At 46.6% G+C, this 13,140-nt stretch overlaps 1 protein-coding gene across 2 annotated transcripts; it reads left to right on the top strand.

Annotated features, from left to right (window-relative positions):
• The first annotated feature begins 3,914 nt into the window (after positions 1 to 3,914).
• LOC123929726 (nucleoside diphosphate kinase A) lies at positions 3,915 to 12,046 on the top strand. Of its 2 annotated transcripts, none has more exons than XM_045985722.1 (5): positions 3,915 to 3,998; positions 5,855 to 5,984; positions 9,496 to 9,597; positions 10,606 to 10,718; positions 11,733 to 12,046. In XM_045985722.1, exons 2-5 carry the CDS (start codon positions 5,859 to 5,861, stop codon positions 11,848 to 11,850), a joined length of 459 nt encoding a protein of 152 aa, XP_045841678.1. In that variant the 5' UTR covers positions 3,915 to 3,998; positions 5,855 to 5,858; the 3' UTR covers positions 11,851 to 12,046. The 2 variants fall into 2 exon arrangements, with proteins under 2 accessions (XP_045841678.1, XP_045841679.1); XM_045985723.1 differs by having other exon boundaries at positions 3,959 to 3,998; positions 5,841 to 5,984.
• The last annotated feature ends 1,094 nt before the right edge of the window (positions 12,047 to 13,140 follow it).

Here is a 13,140-nt window from a genome sequence, read left to right as displayed (position 1 = left end):
TCCCCCACTATGCTAGAGCACTCTATTGGGAGTATCTAATCAGTTTCTCTGAAATTTTCAACTTTTCCTTGCTTGCATCCTTTGCACTTGGCTGTTTCCCTTGTCTCCCAGTACCTTTAGACTTATCCACATCCCGATCATATCTCTACGAAACCTTCCCCCTACTCTATCAAGGCGACCCCGGTGACCACTCTTTCTCCATAATAGTTGAAGTCAGTAGTGCAATTCACTAAACATTACTCCCGTTATTATTTTTTTTTTGGGGGGGGTGAATATATTCAATTTGCAAGTTTATTGTTTCACTGTTCCTGTTGTTGCTGTTTAAACAAGAAGAGGGTGGAAGGCCAGGGTTCTGATGTTTGAGGTAGTGAATTCCCATTCTTGGAAGTTTCAAGCAGCAACTGAAACCCTTTACCAGAATTTCTGGAGAGACTGGCCCATATGTCCATTAAGATTATTCATAGTTCAGGGGCACCTGCCTGACTCAGTCAGAAAAGCATGTGACTCTTGATCTCAAGGTCATGAGTTTGTGTCCCATGTTGGGTGCAGAGATTACTTAAATAAGTAAATAAAACTTAAAGTATATATTACTGCTAGCTTTAAATTCTTACTGTTTTCTGATTTGGTTTGCTGAAACATTAACCTACAGGAGCCTGAAGGGTTGTGTGTAGGGTTGGGCAAGGAAGGGTAGGGTGAGTCATGTAATTAGGATGGCTTCCAGGAAGAGATGAAATCTTCCCATTTTCTAATGCCCATTCCCCTTCTCCAGTATCTGCCTGGGCAAGATCCTGCACCTTCCGAGGCTTATAACATCTTTAAAAGAACCTGGCTCGAGGACATGGTCACACAAAGTCTGTCAGTCAACAACATTGGAATCATGCAACTCTCAGGCTTCACTAGACCTAGTGAATCAGAGTTTGCATTTTAACAATTCCCTGTGTGATTTGTTTGTACATAGAGATTTTAGAAGCACTAGTGCAGCAGACCCCAACAACTTATAAAGGAGATTTGTAGGTAACTATTGAACTGATATTTAATGCACCTTCTCAAAAAAAAAAAAAAAAAAAGAAAGGAAAGAAAGGAAAGAAAGAAAACTAGGAGGGATCTGGGTGGCTCTGTGGTGGAATGGTGCAACTCTTGAATACAGGGTTGTGGGTTCACATGTTAGGTGTAGAGATTGCTTAAAGATAAAAATCTTAAAAAAAAAACTTAGAAAATTAAAACCTTAAAAAAAAAAGAAAAAGAAAGAAAGAAAACTAGGAGCCAATATCTATTTTTTTTCCCTCATGTTCCATATCCTATCCTTCAGTAAGACCTATGGCCTTAACCTTGAATATATATCCTATAACTAACCCGTTTGTCTCTTTCTCCTTTGTCATTACATAGTCCAAACCACCAGCATCTCCCACTTGGACTAACAGTGTAGTTTCCATTAGCTCTCTTGATTTTGTTTAAAGAAAAAAAAATGTTCCCTTTTTTAAGTAAACTCTACACCCAACGTGGGACTCAAACTTACAACCTCACCACAGTTAAATCAAGAGTCCCCTGCTCTCTCCTCCCTATGCCATTCCCCTCACTTGTGCTCTCTGGCTCTCTCTGTCAAATAGATAAATAAAATCTTAAAAAAAAAAATGTCTCACGCTCTACTCACTGAGCCAGTGGTATGCTCTTAATTTTTTTAGCCATTAAGATAGGTGTGTAGTGATATCTCCTTGTGCTTTTTTTAAAGGTTTTATTTGTTGCAGGAGAGAGTGAGAGAGAGCAAGCGGGAGCAGAGGGGAGGGGCAAGGGCAGAGGGAGAGACAGGAGCAGATTCCCTGCTGAGGGGGGGCCCTAGGCAGGACTCCATCCCAGGACCCTGGGATCATGACCTGAGCAAAAGGCAGATGATTAACCAATGGAGCCACCCAGGTACCCCTCTTTGTGGCTTTAATTTGCATTTGCCTAGTGGTTAATGATGTTGAACATCTCTTCATGTTCTTCTCATGACATCTGAAAATCCTCTTCAGTGTAATGTCTGTTCTTGTCTTTTGTTTGTTTTCTAATTGGATTTTTTTTTTTAAACTGCTGAGTTGTGAAAACTCTTTCTATGTTCTCGATACAAGCCTGTGTTGGGTACATGGTTTGCAAATATTTTCTTTTACCCTGTAACTTGCTTTTTCATGTTCTGCTCAGAGCCTTTCAAAGGGAAAAAGTTTTTAATTTTGATAGGGTTCAATTTACCACCTTTTTCATTTTATGGATTGTGCTTTTGGTGGCAAGTCTAAAAACCCTTTGCCCGGCCCTTGGTCCTGAAGTTTTTATTTTGCTTTGTTTTTCTAAAAGAGAGCGCCCATGTGCGCTCCCAGGGCGAGAGGCAGAGGGAGAAGCCGACTCCCAGCTTTGTGGGGAGACCCAAGCAGGATTCCGTCCCATGCCCCTGGGATCATGACCTGAGCTGAGGTCATTAAGGAGGCTTAATCCATTGAGCCACCCAGGTGCCCATGAAGATTTTTTTTAAACCATGTTTTTTTCTAAACTATTATAGCTTTACATTTAAATCTATGATCCATCTAAAAATATTTATAATTTGAGAGAGAGCTAGCTTACACACGAGGGGGTAAGGGGCAGAGGCAGAGCCCCACACTTGGTTGGATCTCAGGAGAGATCAGGACCAGAGCCAAATTGAAAGTAAGATGTTTAATGAACTGAGCCACCCTGGCGCCCCTCTATGATCCATCTTGAACGAATTTTTAAGGTGGAAGTGTAGGTAGAGGTTCTTTTCTTTCTTTGCCTGCATATGTCCAATGTCTCAGCACCACTTTAAAAAAAATTTTTTTTTTTTTAAGTAATCTGTACAGCCAATCTAAGGCTTAAACTCACAACCTCAAGATCAGGACTCCTGAGCTCTAGGGACGGAGCCAGTCAGGCGTCTCAGGACCAGTTGTTGAAAAGGCACTTGCTTCCACTCTGTACCTTACCCCACCCATTTATTCTGTGGCAGTCAGAATTTTTTTTTTTTTAATGTGTATCAGATGATGTCATTCCCTGCTCAAAACCTTCCAGTGGCACGACCACATAACCCGGCCTCTCTCCGATGGCATTCTCTACCACTGGCCGTCCACTGGAATAATATTCCGCGGTCAGATGAACACCAGACCACCTGTTCCACGGTCGCTTCCTCTAACCTTTGAAAATTGTTTGCTCCTTCAGTTTTTCTCCCTTGCCCTGCTTTTTCTTTCTTTCTTTCTTTCTTTTTTTTTTTTTTTAAGATTTTATTTATTTGACAGACAGAGATCACAAGTAGGCAGAGAGAGAGGGAAGCAGACTCCCCGCCCAGCAGAGAGCCCGATGCGGGACTTGATCCCAAGACCCTGGGACCATGACCCGAGCCGAAAGCAGAGGCTTTAACCCACTGAGCCACCCAGGCGCCCCTGCGCTGCTTTTTCTTAACAGCACTAACATAATGCAATGTATTACATATCTGTTTGCTTGTTTATTCTTTGTCCCCATTTCCAACCCCACCAAAGCCTCCCAGTTTACTGCCATAACCTCAGGCCCTGGAATAGTGCCCTGCACACAGCAGGTACTCAATAATGCAGTGCTTGATGGGCTGGGAAGAAGGAGTCCAGGGAAAGTGAGAAAGACCCACTTCTAGGTCAGGTGCCCGTTCGGACTTCGCGCAAAGTGGGAGCGCCACCTCTCGGGAAGCCAACTTACTCGAGAACGAAGGAAATGAGTCAGAGAATCTTCGGGGGTGGGGAGGCGAGGAAAGGCTGCGTGCCGGAAGAGCAAGAAAAAGCAGTGCCGGAAGTTAAACGTCGGAATGTTGCTCTCTAGAATGACATCCGACTCCCGAGAGGAAGCGTGGTCGAGTGGTGTTCTGCAAAACGGGCTCCCCGGCAGCCAATCCGGAAAGAATCGTTCCGCGCCTGTGAGTACCAGGAACCACGTGGGACTGGGGCGTGTTTCCGGTGCCGGCTTCCCCAGACGGAGTTGCAGCCGGAGTAGCTGGAGGGGTGAGAGGGGTGTGGGGTCCTGAGAAGGAGAAGAGATACTGGGATCGGGGGAGGGAGGAACGCGAAGGGATCGCATGAATTCGGCCCTGAGACGTGGCCAGAGAGATCGGATGGGAGGGCAAGGCGGGGCAGCGCCAGTGAGCAGGTGCAGACCTGTCAGCTCACGTCCCACGCCACGTGGACTTGCCTTTGTCCGTGGCTGACTTTCCCATCGGGCCGCTACCACCCGGGTTGTGTCTTATTTGTCTCTGTCGCGTGCAGTGCTGGGCTCGGAGTTGGGGCTCAGCGAATTCTTCCTGAATGAATGAATGAATGAATGAGTGTGTGTGTCTCAGTTGGTGTGGAGGACGTTTATAGGTATACAAGGTATGGGTATAGAGACTGTGGCTCGTTAGCCCGAATCCATGCTTGTCTCGAGCTTGCATTGGGAGTTCTGCCAGTCCTTGGGTTTTTGTCTCTTTTTCTTGGAGGGGCAGGGCGATTACGACTTAAGTAAAACATTTTCCTTGCTCGTGTCGAATGCCAGGCCACGTGGCTGGGTACCAGGGGGAGACACAGGCACAAACCAGCCCCATATACAGGCCGCAGGCCAGTGGGGAGACAGAAACACGAACAAATTAAAATATATTAAGAGATTAACTGAAGTACAGGAAGATAGAGCCAGGAGGTGATGTAGCTATTCTCATTAGGGTTTGTCTTTCAAGGTCAGGGGCCTCCTCCTTTCCCATCTTGTGGAATCACAGCAGGTCATGGGCCCAATCTTCTCTGTAAAAGGCAAGGTCTGGGATGGACGTTATCTGGGCCTCTTTCCTGCCTGATGTCCCATCTCCGATATTACCAACGTCTCTAGTTCTCCCATCATTCCCCTTTTACCGGTTTGTCTGAATATTCATTATGTCTTATGATGTAGCATAAATTGTATCGGGTTGGAAAATTGGGATTTTGGACCTCATTCGGGTGCTCTAGATTTGTTTGGTTGTAAAATTAAGGGGATTATAACAAAATCATCTCTCAAACCTGTTCCATTTCCAATACCATGACTATGGCAGTGGGTCAGACTTTTCATTCTGCCTGGCACCTGACTGCCGCTTTATCGCTGTAGTTTCCATTCTCTGGATAATTCAGAAAGTGTCTTTTTTTTTTTTCATGTCCCCTCCCTTAGTTCTGCCACAGTATTGAGTACAAAATGTTTAATAGTAGCTTTTAAGTAAAATGGGATAGAATTAATAGTCCCTGGTTTTTTGTTTTTGCTTTGTTTTTTTGTATGTTTGTTTGTTTTTTGCTTAGGGAAATTTTTTTTCTCCTTAGGAACATTTTTTACACATGTGCTAGCCCAGAGTTTTTTCAGTGCTGCTCCTTGTGGTGAACACATTCATACAGTGCAATAGCGCACTATTCCTTTTTTTTTTAGGTTTTATTTATGTATTTTAGGGAGAGAGAGCTGGCACGCCTGAGCAGGGAGGGGCAGAGGAGGAGGGATAAAGAATCTGAAGCAGACTCTGCCCTGAGCGTGGAACCCATTGCAGGGTTTGATCCCCGACCCTGAGACATGACCTGAGCTGAAATCAAGAGTTGGACACTGGACCCATGAGCCCCCCAAGTCGCCCCTATAGCACACTATTCTTATTGGCAAATACAACTACCATTATAGGAACGTTGTTTATACCTATTTCTTTAAAATGTGTCTTCAAAGTAGCACAGTATGGTGAACACACTAGGAACTGGGTTCTTACCAGGGAGACTTGGAATTGGCACGACAGATTTAAACCAGCTTTATGGGGTAATCCGCTTGAGAAGGATAATGATGAAGGCAGGATAGTCAGTGCTGTTTCATCCTCCCAGCTGTCTATCCTCAGGACCATGGCCAACTGTGAACGCACCTTCATTGCCATCAAGCCTGATGGGGTCCAGCGCAGCCTTGTGGGAGAAATCATCAAGCGTTTTGAGCAAAAGGGATTCCGCCTTGTTGCTATGAAATTAATTCAGGTAAGTGGACTTCATTCTTCATATTTCTGTTCTCTTGGAGGTCAGGAGATGATTGTAGGTTAGCCTCCCTGTTTTTCCCCTTCCCTCTTTTTTTTTTTTTTAGCTTTTTCCACGACACATAAGTCCAGAAACCTGGAAACTCCTTGGTGCCCGGTAGGAATCCTACAACAAACCAAGTTACTGGGGCTTTGGGAAATAGCATCCCTTTTCCCTTAGCAATGCAGAGTTCCGCATATTACTGCAGCACTGTGATTTCTTTCTTTTTTCCTTTTTATTTTTTTAAGATTTTTATTTTTCTATTTAATTAATTAATTAATTTTTAAAGATTTTACCCATTTATTTGACAGACAGAGATCACAAGTAGGCAGAGAGGCAGGCAGAGAGAGGGGGGAGCAGGCTCCCCGCTGAGCAGAGAGCCCGACGTGGGGCTCGATCCCAGGACCCTGGGATCATGACCCGAGCCGAAGGCAGAGGCTTCAACCCACTGAGCCACCCAGGCACCCCAATTTATTTTTTTTTAAGATTTTATTTATTTAGGGGCGCCTGGGTGGCTCAGTGGATTAAGCCGCTGCCTTCGGCTCAGGTCATGATCTCAGGGTCCTGGGATCGAGCCCCGCGTCGGGCTCTCTGCTCTGCAGGGCCTGCTTCCTCCTCTCTCTCTGCCTGCCTCTCTGCCTACTTGTGACCTCTCTCTCTGTCAAATAAATAAATAAAATCTTTAAAAAAAAAAAGATTTTATTTATTTATTTGATAGAGACAGAGAGAGAACACAAGCAATGAGGAGCAGCAGAGGGAGAGGGAGAAGCAGGCTTCCTGAGGATCAGGGAGCCTGATGCGGGGCTCTATCCCAGGACTCTGGGATCATGACCTGAGCGGAAGGCAGAGGCTTAACCAACTGAGCCACCCAGGTGCCCTTAAGATTTTTATTTTTAAGTAATTGCCACACCCAGTGTGGAGCTCAAACTCATCCAGGAGATCGGGAGTCACATGCTCCACTGACTGAGCCAGCCATGTGCCCCTTTTTTCTTTTCTTTTTTTTTCCCCTTCAGATTTTTATTTAAATTCTTGTTAGTTCACAAACAGTGCGATACTGTTTTCAGGAGAGCACTTTGTATTCTGACTCAGAGTCCTTGTGGGTGAGTTTGAGCTCCTGGTCTTGAGCTTCCCGAGCAGATAATTTCAGAGAACTTCTTCCCCCTCCCGCACCCCTTTCGATGAGCCAGGTTGATCCTCAGCAAGGAGATCTTTCCATTCTTATTTACTGTCCACTGAGTGTCTAATGTCTAGTAGGTACCATCAGGGCATGTTGGGGGAAAGCTGTGGTTTTGCCCTTGGGAGGCCTGCCTGAAAACAGCAGAGAGCAGAAACTCTTGCAAGACACCTACCTGCAAGACAATATTTCAAAAAGTGAAAAGGAGGGGGCACCTGGGTGACACAGTTGGTTAAGTGTCAGACTCTTGGTTTCAGCTCAGGTCGTGATCTCAGGGTCATGGGATGGAGCCCCGTGATGGGCTCTGTACTATCTGTACTATGTAGGGGTGCCCCTAAAATATTTTCTAAAAATTAAAAAAATAGGGGCGCCTTGGTGGTTCAGTGGGTTAAAGCCTCTGCCTTTGGCTCAGGTCATGATCCCAGGGTCCTGGGATGGAGCCCCGAATCAGGCTTTCTGCTCAGCAAGGAGCCTGCTCGCCCCTCTCTCTGCCTGCCTCTCCACCTTCTTGTGATCTCTGTCTGGCAAATAAATAAATAAAATCTTTAAAAAAATAAATTAAAAAAAAAAAGGATGTGGGCTTGAGGAAGAATGGAAGGAGGGACAGCTGCCAGTAGTTTGCCAAGTTGTTTATATCTGGCATGGGGGAGGGAGGGGAGGGAAAACTTGATGTCCCCCCTCCAAAAAAAACCTGTAATCTGTTCCGCAGACTAAAGATAACCAGCACCAGGGCACCTGGGTGGCTCAGTTAGTTAAGCATCTGCTTTCAGCTCTGGTCATGATCCCAGGGTCCTGCCCCCCATTGGGCTCCCTGCTCAGCAGGGAGTCTGCTTTACCCTCTCTCCCTCCCCCGGGCTTATGCTCTCTCTCTCTGTCTCTTTCTCCAAGTAAAGAAGTTAAAAAATTCTTTTTTTTTTTTTAATATTTTATTTATTTGACAGACAGAAATCACAAGCAGGCAGAGAGGCAGGCAGAGAGAGAGGAGGAAGCAGGCTCCCTGTGGAGCAGAGAGCCCGATGCGGGGCTCGATCCCAGGACCCTGAGATCATGACCTGAGCCGAAGGCAGAGGCTTTAACCCACTGAGCCACCCAGGCGCCCCAAGAAGTTAAAAAATTCTTAAAAAAAAAAAAAGATAACCAGAACCCTCCCACCCCACAAAACCCAATTTGAACCAATTAGTAGAATTGAAAGAGTGTTGAGGGAAGGACAGGTCCAGTCAGCGTGTGTCGGGAGACCACCACTACCAGTCTTCCATTGGGACTGGGGCATGGCCGAGAGTGAATTGCTGAGGGGGCATGGTCACTTGGCTGTGTCCTTTTACTCTGGCAAGGAACGGCCAACGGGAGGCAGAGTGGTGGGCTGCTCTGGCTGTGCTTTCTGGCAGCGCTGTCCGCAGTTGTGGGTATGAGTGCAGTGCCCAGAGTACAGAACTGGGAGAACGAAGGGTCCTTGTCAGACCCTGAACAAGCCTGTGTGCCTTGAGAGAGCCTGGCTGAGGGAGTCTGAATCGCCAAGCAGGTGGTTTGCTCTCTGGCTGACTTGTTTTGTCCCCACACACCAGCCTTGCAGAGTGAGAGTTTCCAAGTCCTTCTTCAGCAAACTTCTTTATTGCTGGATGTCATGTACTTTTGAGTGGTTTGTGAAATACTTGTGGGGATCACATAGTTGCCAATTTGGTCCCTGGCCTTCCTCTCCTGAGTAAACGTGCCATCTCCCTGGGACATGGCTGGCTTCAGTTTGCTTCCCGTCGAATGCCAAGACCCTACCACCCCCGACTTCCCTCTGACATTTGAGTTGAGGCTTGTTCTCAATGAATGGAAATTCATCGAATTGTTAGTTTTACTGTCTAAAATGGCATGGCTGGATCTGATTCTAATGTTCTGTGGTTTTATTCCCAAAGCTGAGGCACTTTGTGTCTCTCTGGCATTGCTCGCCTCTGGTACTGGTGGGAGTGGATTGCGTTACTACAGAATCAGTGAGCTAAGAGCTCACATTTTATTTTACTTATTTATTTTTAAGATTTTATTTATTTGACAGAGAGAGACACAGCGAGAGAGGAAACACAAGCAGGGGAAGTGGGAGAAGGAAAAGCAGGCTCCCCGCTGAGCAGGGAGGCCGATGCGGGGCTTGATGCCAGGACCCTGGGATCATGACCTGAGCCGAAGGCAGACGCTTAACGACTGAGCCACCCAGGCGCCCCAAGTGCTCACATTTTAGACAGCAGTGAGTGGGAAATAACTAGATTGTTAGTTCTTAGAAGGCTTGGGGGGCCAGTTCTCATTCTTTGTCCTGCACAATAGGCTTCTGAAGACCTTCTCAAGGAGCACTACATCGACCTGAAGGACCGTCCCTTCTTTGCCGGCTTGGTCAAGTACATGCAGTCAGGGCCCGTGGTTGCCATGGTGAGTGTGCCTGGGTGAGATATCGATATGAACGACTCCACTGGGAGCCGAGTGTGAGGCGTGTGATTCCTGCCTCTGACGTTAGGTCCTCACTGATACAGAGGAGATGGGGGCTGGGAGGATTGGGCAGTTAGGATGTGAGTTAGCTCTCTGACCCACCGATGGCACGATGCATTTGTTTGCTAAACTGAGGACCCACAGCGACTCATAGCTGGGAGTGATCAGGAGAGGTCGGCCTGATTCTACACTTCAGGAGGGCAACGAGATTGTCTCTTGCTTCCTGCAGTAATTTTCCTCCAAGTATGTATTGGTTATCATTGTGCCAGGCTCTCTTCCAGAAACCGGGGATACAGTCATGAATGAGACAAATAAGTACTTATTTTCATAGCTTTGCTCACCTACACATCTTGAAGGCAGATAATGAAGAAAAAATACATATGTATATGCTAATGATTAGTGATATGCACAGAAATGAAATAGGGTGATGGGACAGCAGTGGCCACTTTAGATTGGGTGGTTAAGGAGCATGCTTTTTGAGCTGAGATCGGAGTGAGAAGAAAGAGCCAGACTTACACAAAATCACACTGAAGAACAGTCTCAACAAGAAAACAACATGTGCAAAGGGCCTGAACTTTCTGAAGTACAGAAAGAAGGTTGGAGCAGTTGGAACCTGGTAGGGAAAGAGAAGGTCAGGTGACAAGAGTTCAGAGGCATGGGCCTGGGCCAGATCAGGCAGGGCTGTGCTGGCCATGCACTTCCTGAGCTCTCAGATGGACGCTAGGGGAGGTCTAACGAGGCATTTCTAAAAGGCTGTTCTGGCTGTTCTGTCAGGAATGGATTGTAGAAAAGCAGGAGTGGGAGCAGAGAGACTAGTATTCCCAGTGCTGGAACAAGTAGCTGCTCCATAATTATTCCTTCAGTGTTAAGGGGGCTTTTTGTTTGATAGATTCCAGATTTTCTGCTGAGATGGGTTTTCTTCCTTGACCATATATTCTTTTATCCTTGGAGGTCTGGGAGGGCCTGAATGTGGTGAAGACAGGCCGAGTAATGCTCGGGGAGACCAACCCTGCAGACTCCAAGCCTGGGACCATCCGTGGGGACTTCTGCATCCAAGTTGGCAGGTGGGAGTGGGTGCTTTTGCCTTTTTCCAAAATCTGAATTAGGTGATGTAAGCATTTGCGTTCCTCGGGCTCTTGGCTGGCTCAGTTGGTAGAGCATGTGACTGTAGATCTTGGGATTGTAAGTTCGAGCCCAGCCCTACTTTGGGTGTAGAGATTACTTTAAAAAAAAAAAAAAGAAAAAAGAGGGGCGCCTGGGTGGCTCTGTGGGTTAAAGCCTCTACCTTTGGCTCGGGTCATGATCCCAGGGTCCTGGGATTGAGCCCCGAATTGGGCTCTCTGCTCATTGGGGAGCCTGCTTCCCTCTTTCTCTGCCTGTCTCTCTGCTTACTTGTGATCTCTGTCAAATAAAAAAAAAGAAAAGAAAATAAAAGAAAAAAAGATCTTAAAAAATAAAAAAACAGTTGGGTTCCCAAGGTCAGGATGGACATGATACCATAGGCAGATCAATTTAAAATCAGTTCTTTTGTTTCTTTCTCTCTGAAATTGGCCCTCGGCCGTCAGCAACCCTGTGATTGCGCCTGACTTGGGAGGGTAGAACCGGGTACAGCACCGAATGCTGGCCCAAGTCCCCTCTCTGCTCGTGTCAGTGCTCCTCCGAGGACTGGAACACAGGGAGGGCATTCTTCACCCTCACCTGAACCGCGGTTGTGGGCTTTTTCTTTCTTTCTTTCTTTTTTTTTTTTTTTAAGATTTTATTTATTTATTTGACAGAGAGAGAGAGATCACAAGTAGACGGGGGGGGGGGGGAGCAGGCTCCCTGCAGAGTGGAGAACCCGATTGTGGGGCTCGATCCCAGGACCCTGAGATCATGACCTGAGCCAAAGGCAGTGGCTTAACCCACTGAGCCACCCAGGTGCCCCTGGGCTTTTTCTTTTACTGTGGACTTGGGTGCATGGGGCTCTGGCTTTTTCTGCTGCAGGGGCTATCAGCTTTCTGGCACTGGGAGCTGGGGGCCTTCTGGGCTGTTGAATCCTTTGGGTCTCAGTAACAGGGCCCTCTCTCTCCCCCATCCAGGAACATTATCCACGGCAGCGACTCCGTGGAGAGTGCGGAGAAGGAGATTGGCTTGTGGTTCCAGCCTGAAGAGCTGGTGGATTACAAGAGCTGTGCTCAGAGCTGGATCTACGAGTGACCGGAGAGCAGACCTCCATGCTTTGTTCATTCCGTTCCCTCTCCCTTCCCTGAGCAGGGGGCCAGGCTCTCACAAATTCACTTAATTTTGAGAACTTCCTTCTAACCTGGAGGGCATCTCCTGGAGCTGGGTGTGCTCACTGTACAGTATTATGTGCCGCCGTCAAATTAAAATATTTCATCCCAACATAGGACTCATCGAGTTGGTTATTTTGTAATGCCCTATTGCTTTGTTTTCTTTTTTCTTTTCCATTTACGCTGGGTAACCTGAGGGGATAGAGAGTGTAAATACTATGTAAATTATTTTTGTTGGCTTGAGATCTCTCTCTTTCTCTCTTTGCCCATCCTTCCTTTTACTCCGGCATCCCATCCGCTCTTGGCACCGAGCCAGTCAGTAGTCATCTAGGAAGATCTGCTAGTTGCCAAGACTGTACTGGGGGCAGAGGATTCCCTGGAAATAAGAGATACCCTTCCTGCTCTTGAGAAGCTCTCAGGGCCTCAGTGGATGGGGGAGTGTGAGAAGTTGTAACTATTCCCAAAACAGAAAAGCCAGATAGTGGACCTGGCCTGGAAGAATGTCAGAAAAAGCAGGTGAAATCTTGTGAGTAGCTTTGATTTGTTAGGGCGCTGATTTGGTTGCTTTAACAGAGGCAAGATGGAAATTTACTTCTCTTTTATTTGAAAGTCTAAACTAGAAATCTAACGTACAGCCCTGGGCCCATTGTTCACAATGCTGCATCGTGTACTTGAAATTTGCAAAGAGGATGGATCTTAAATGTGCTCACATGCACACAGATGAATATGGTAGCAATGTGAAGTGTTACGTTCCATAGCTTAATTGTGATCATTGCACAGTATATGTAAATTAAAACAGGTTGTATACCTTAAATACAGAACACGTTTTGTCAGTTATACCTCAGTAAAACTGCAAAAAGTCCAAGTGGCTAAGTAGGGGTGGTGATGGCAGTGAGGTTCTGATCCTTGAGGTTGTCTAGGGGCTGATTCTAACCGTGCCTTGTCCCCGACACGTGCCTAATGGCAGGTTGGGAAGGAAAGTGGATTGTTCCTTCCTTTCTTTTTTTTTTTTTAAAGATTTTATTTATTTATTTGACAGACAGAGATCACAAGTAGGCAGAGAGGCAGAGAGAGGAGGAAGCAGGCTCCCTGCTGAGCAGAGAGCCCGATGTGGGGCTCCATCCCAGGACCCTGGGATCATGACCTGAGCTGAAGGCAGAGGCTTTAACCCACTGAGCCACCCAGGCGCCCCAGATTGTTCCTTTCTTTGAAGGGC

Source organism: Meles meles, chromosome 18, assembly GCF_922984935.1.
Source record: "Meles meles chromosome 18, mMelMel3.1 paternal haplotype, whole genome shotgun sequence".
Classification (NCBI taxonomy): domain Eukaryota; kingdom Metazoa; phylum Chordata; class Mammalia; order Carnivora; family Mustelidae; genus Meles; species Meles meles.
Note: the sequence above shows the minus strand (reverse complement) of the source record. Positions and strands in the feature narration are given on the sequence as shown.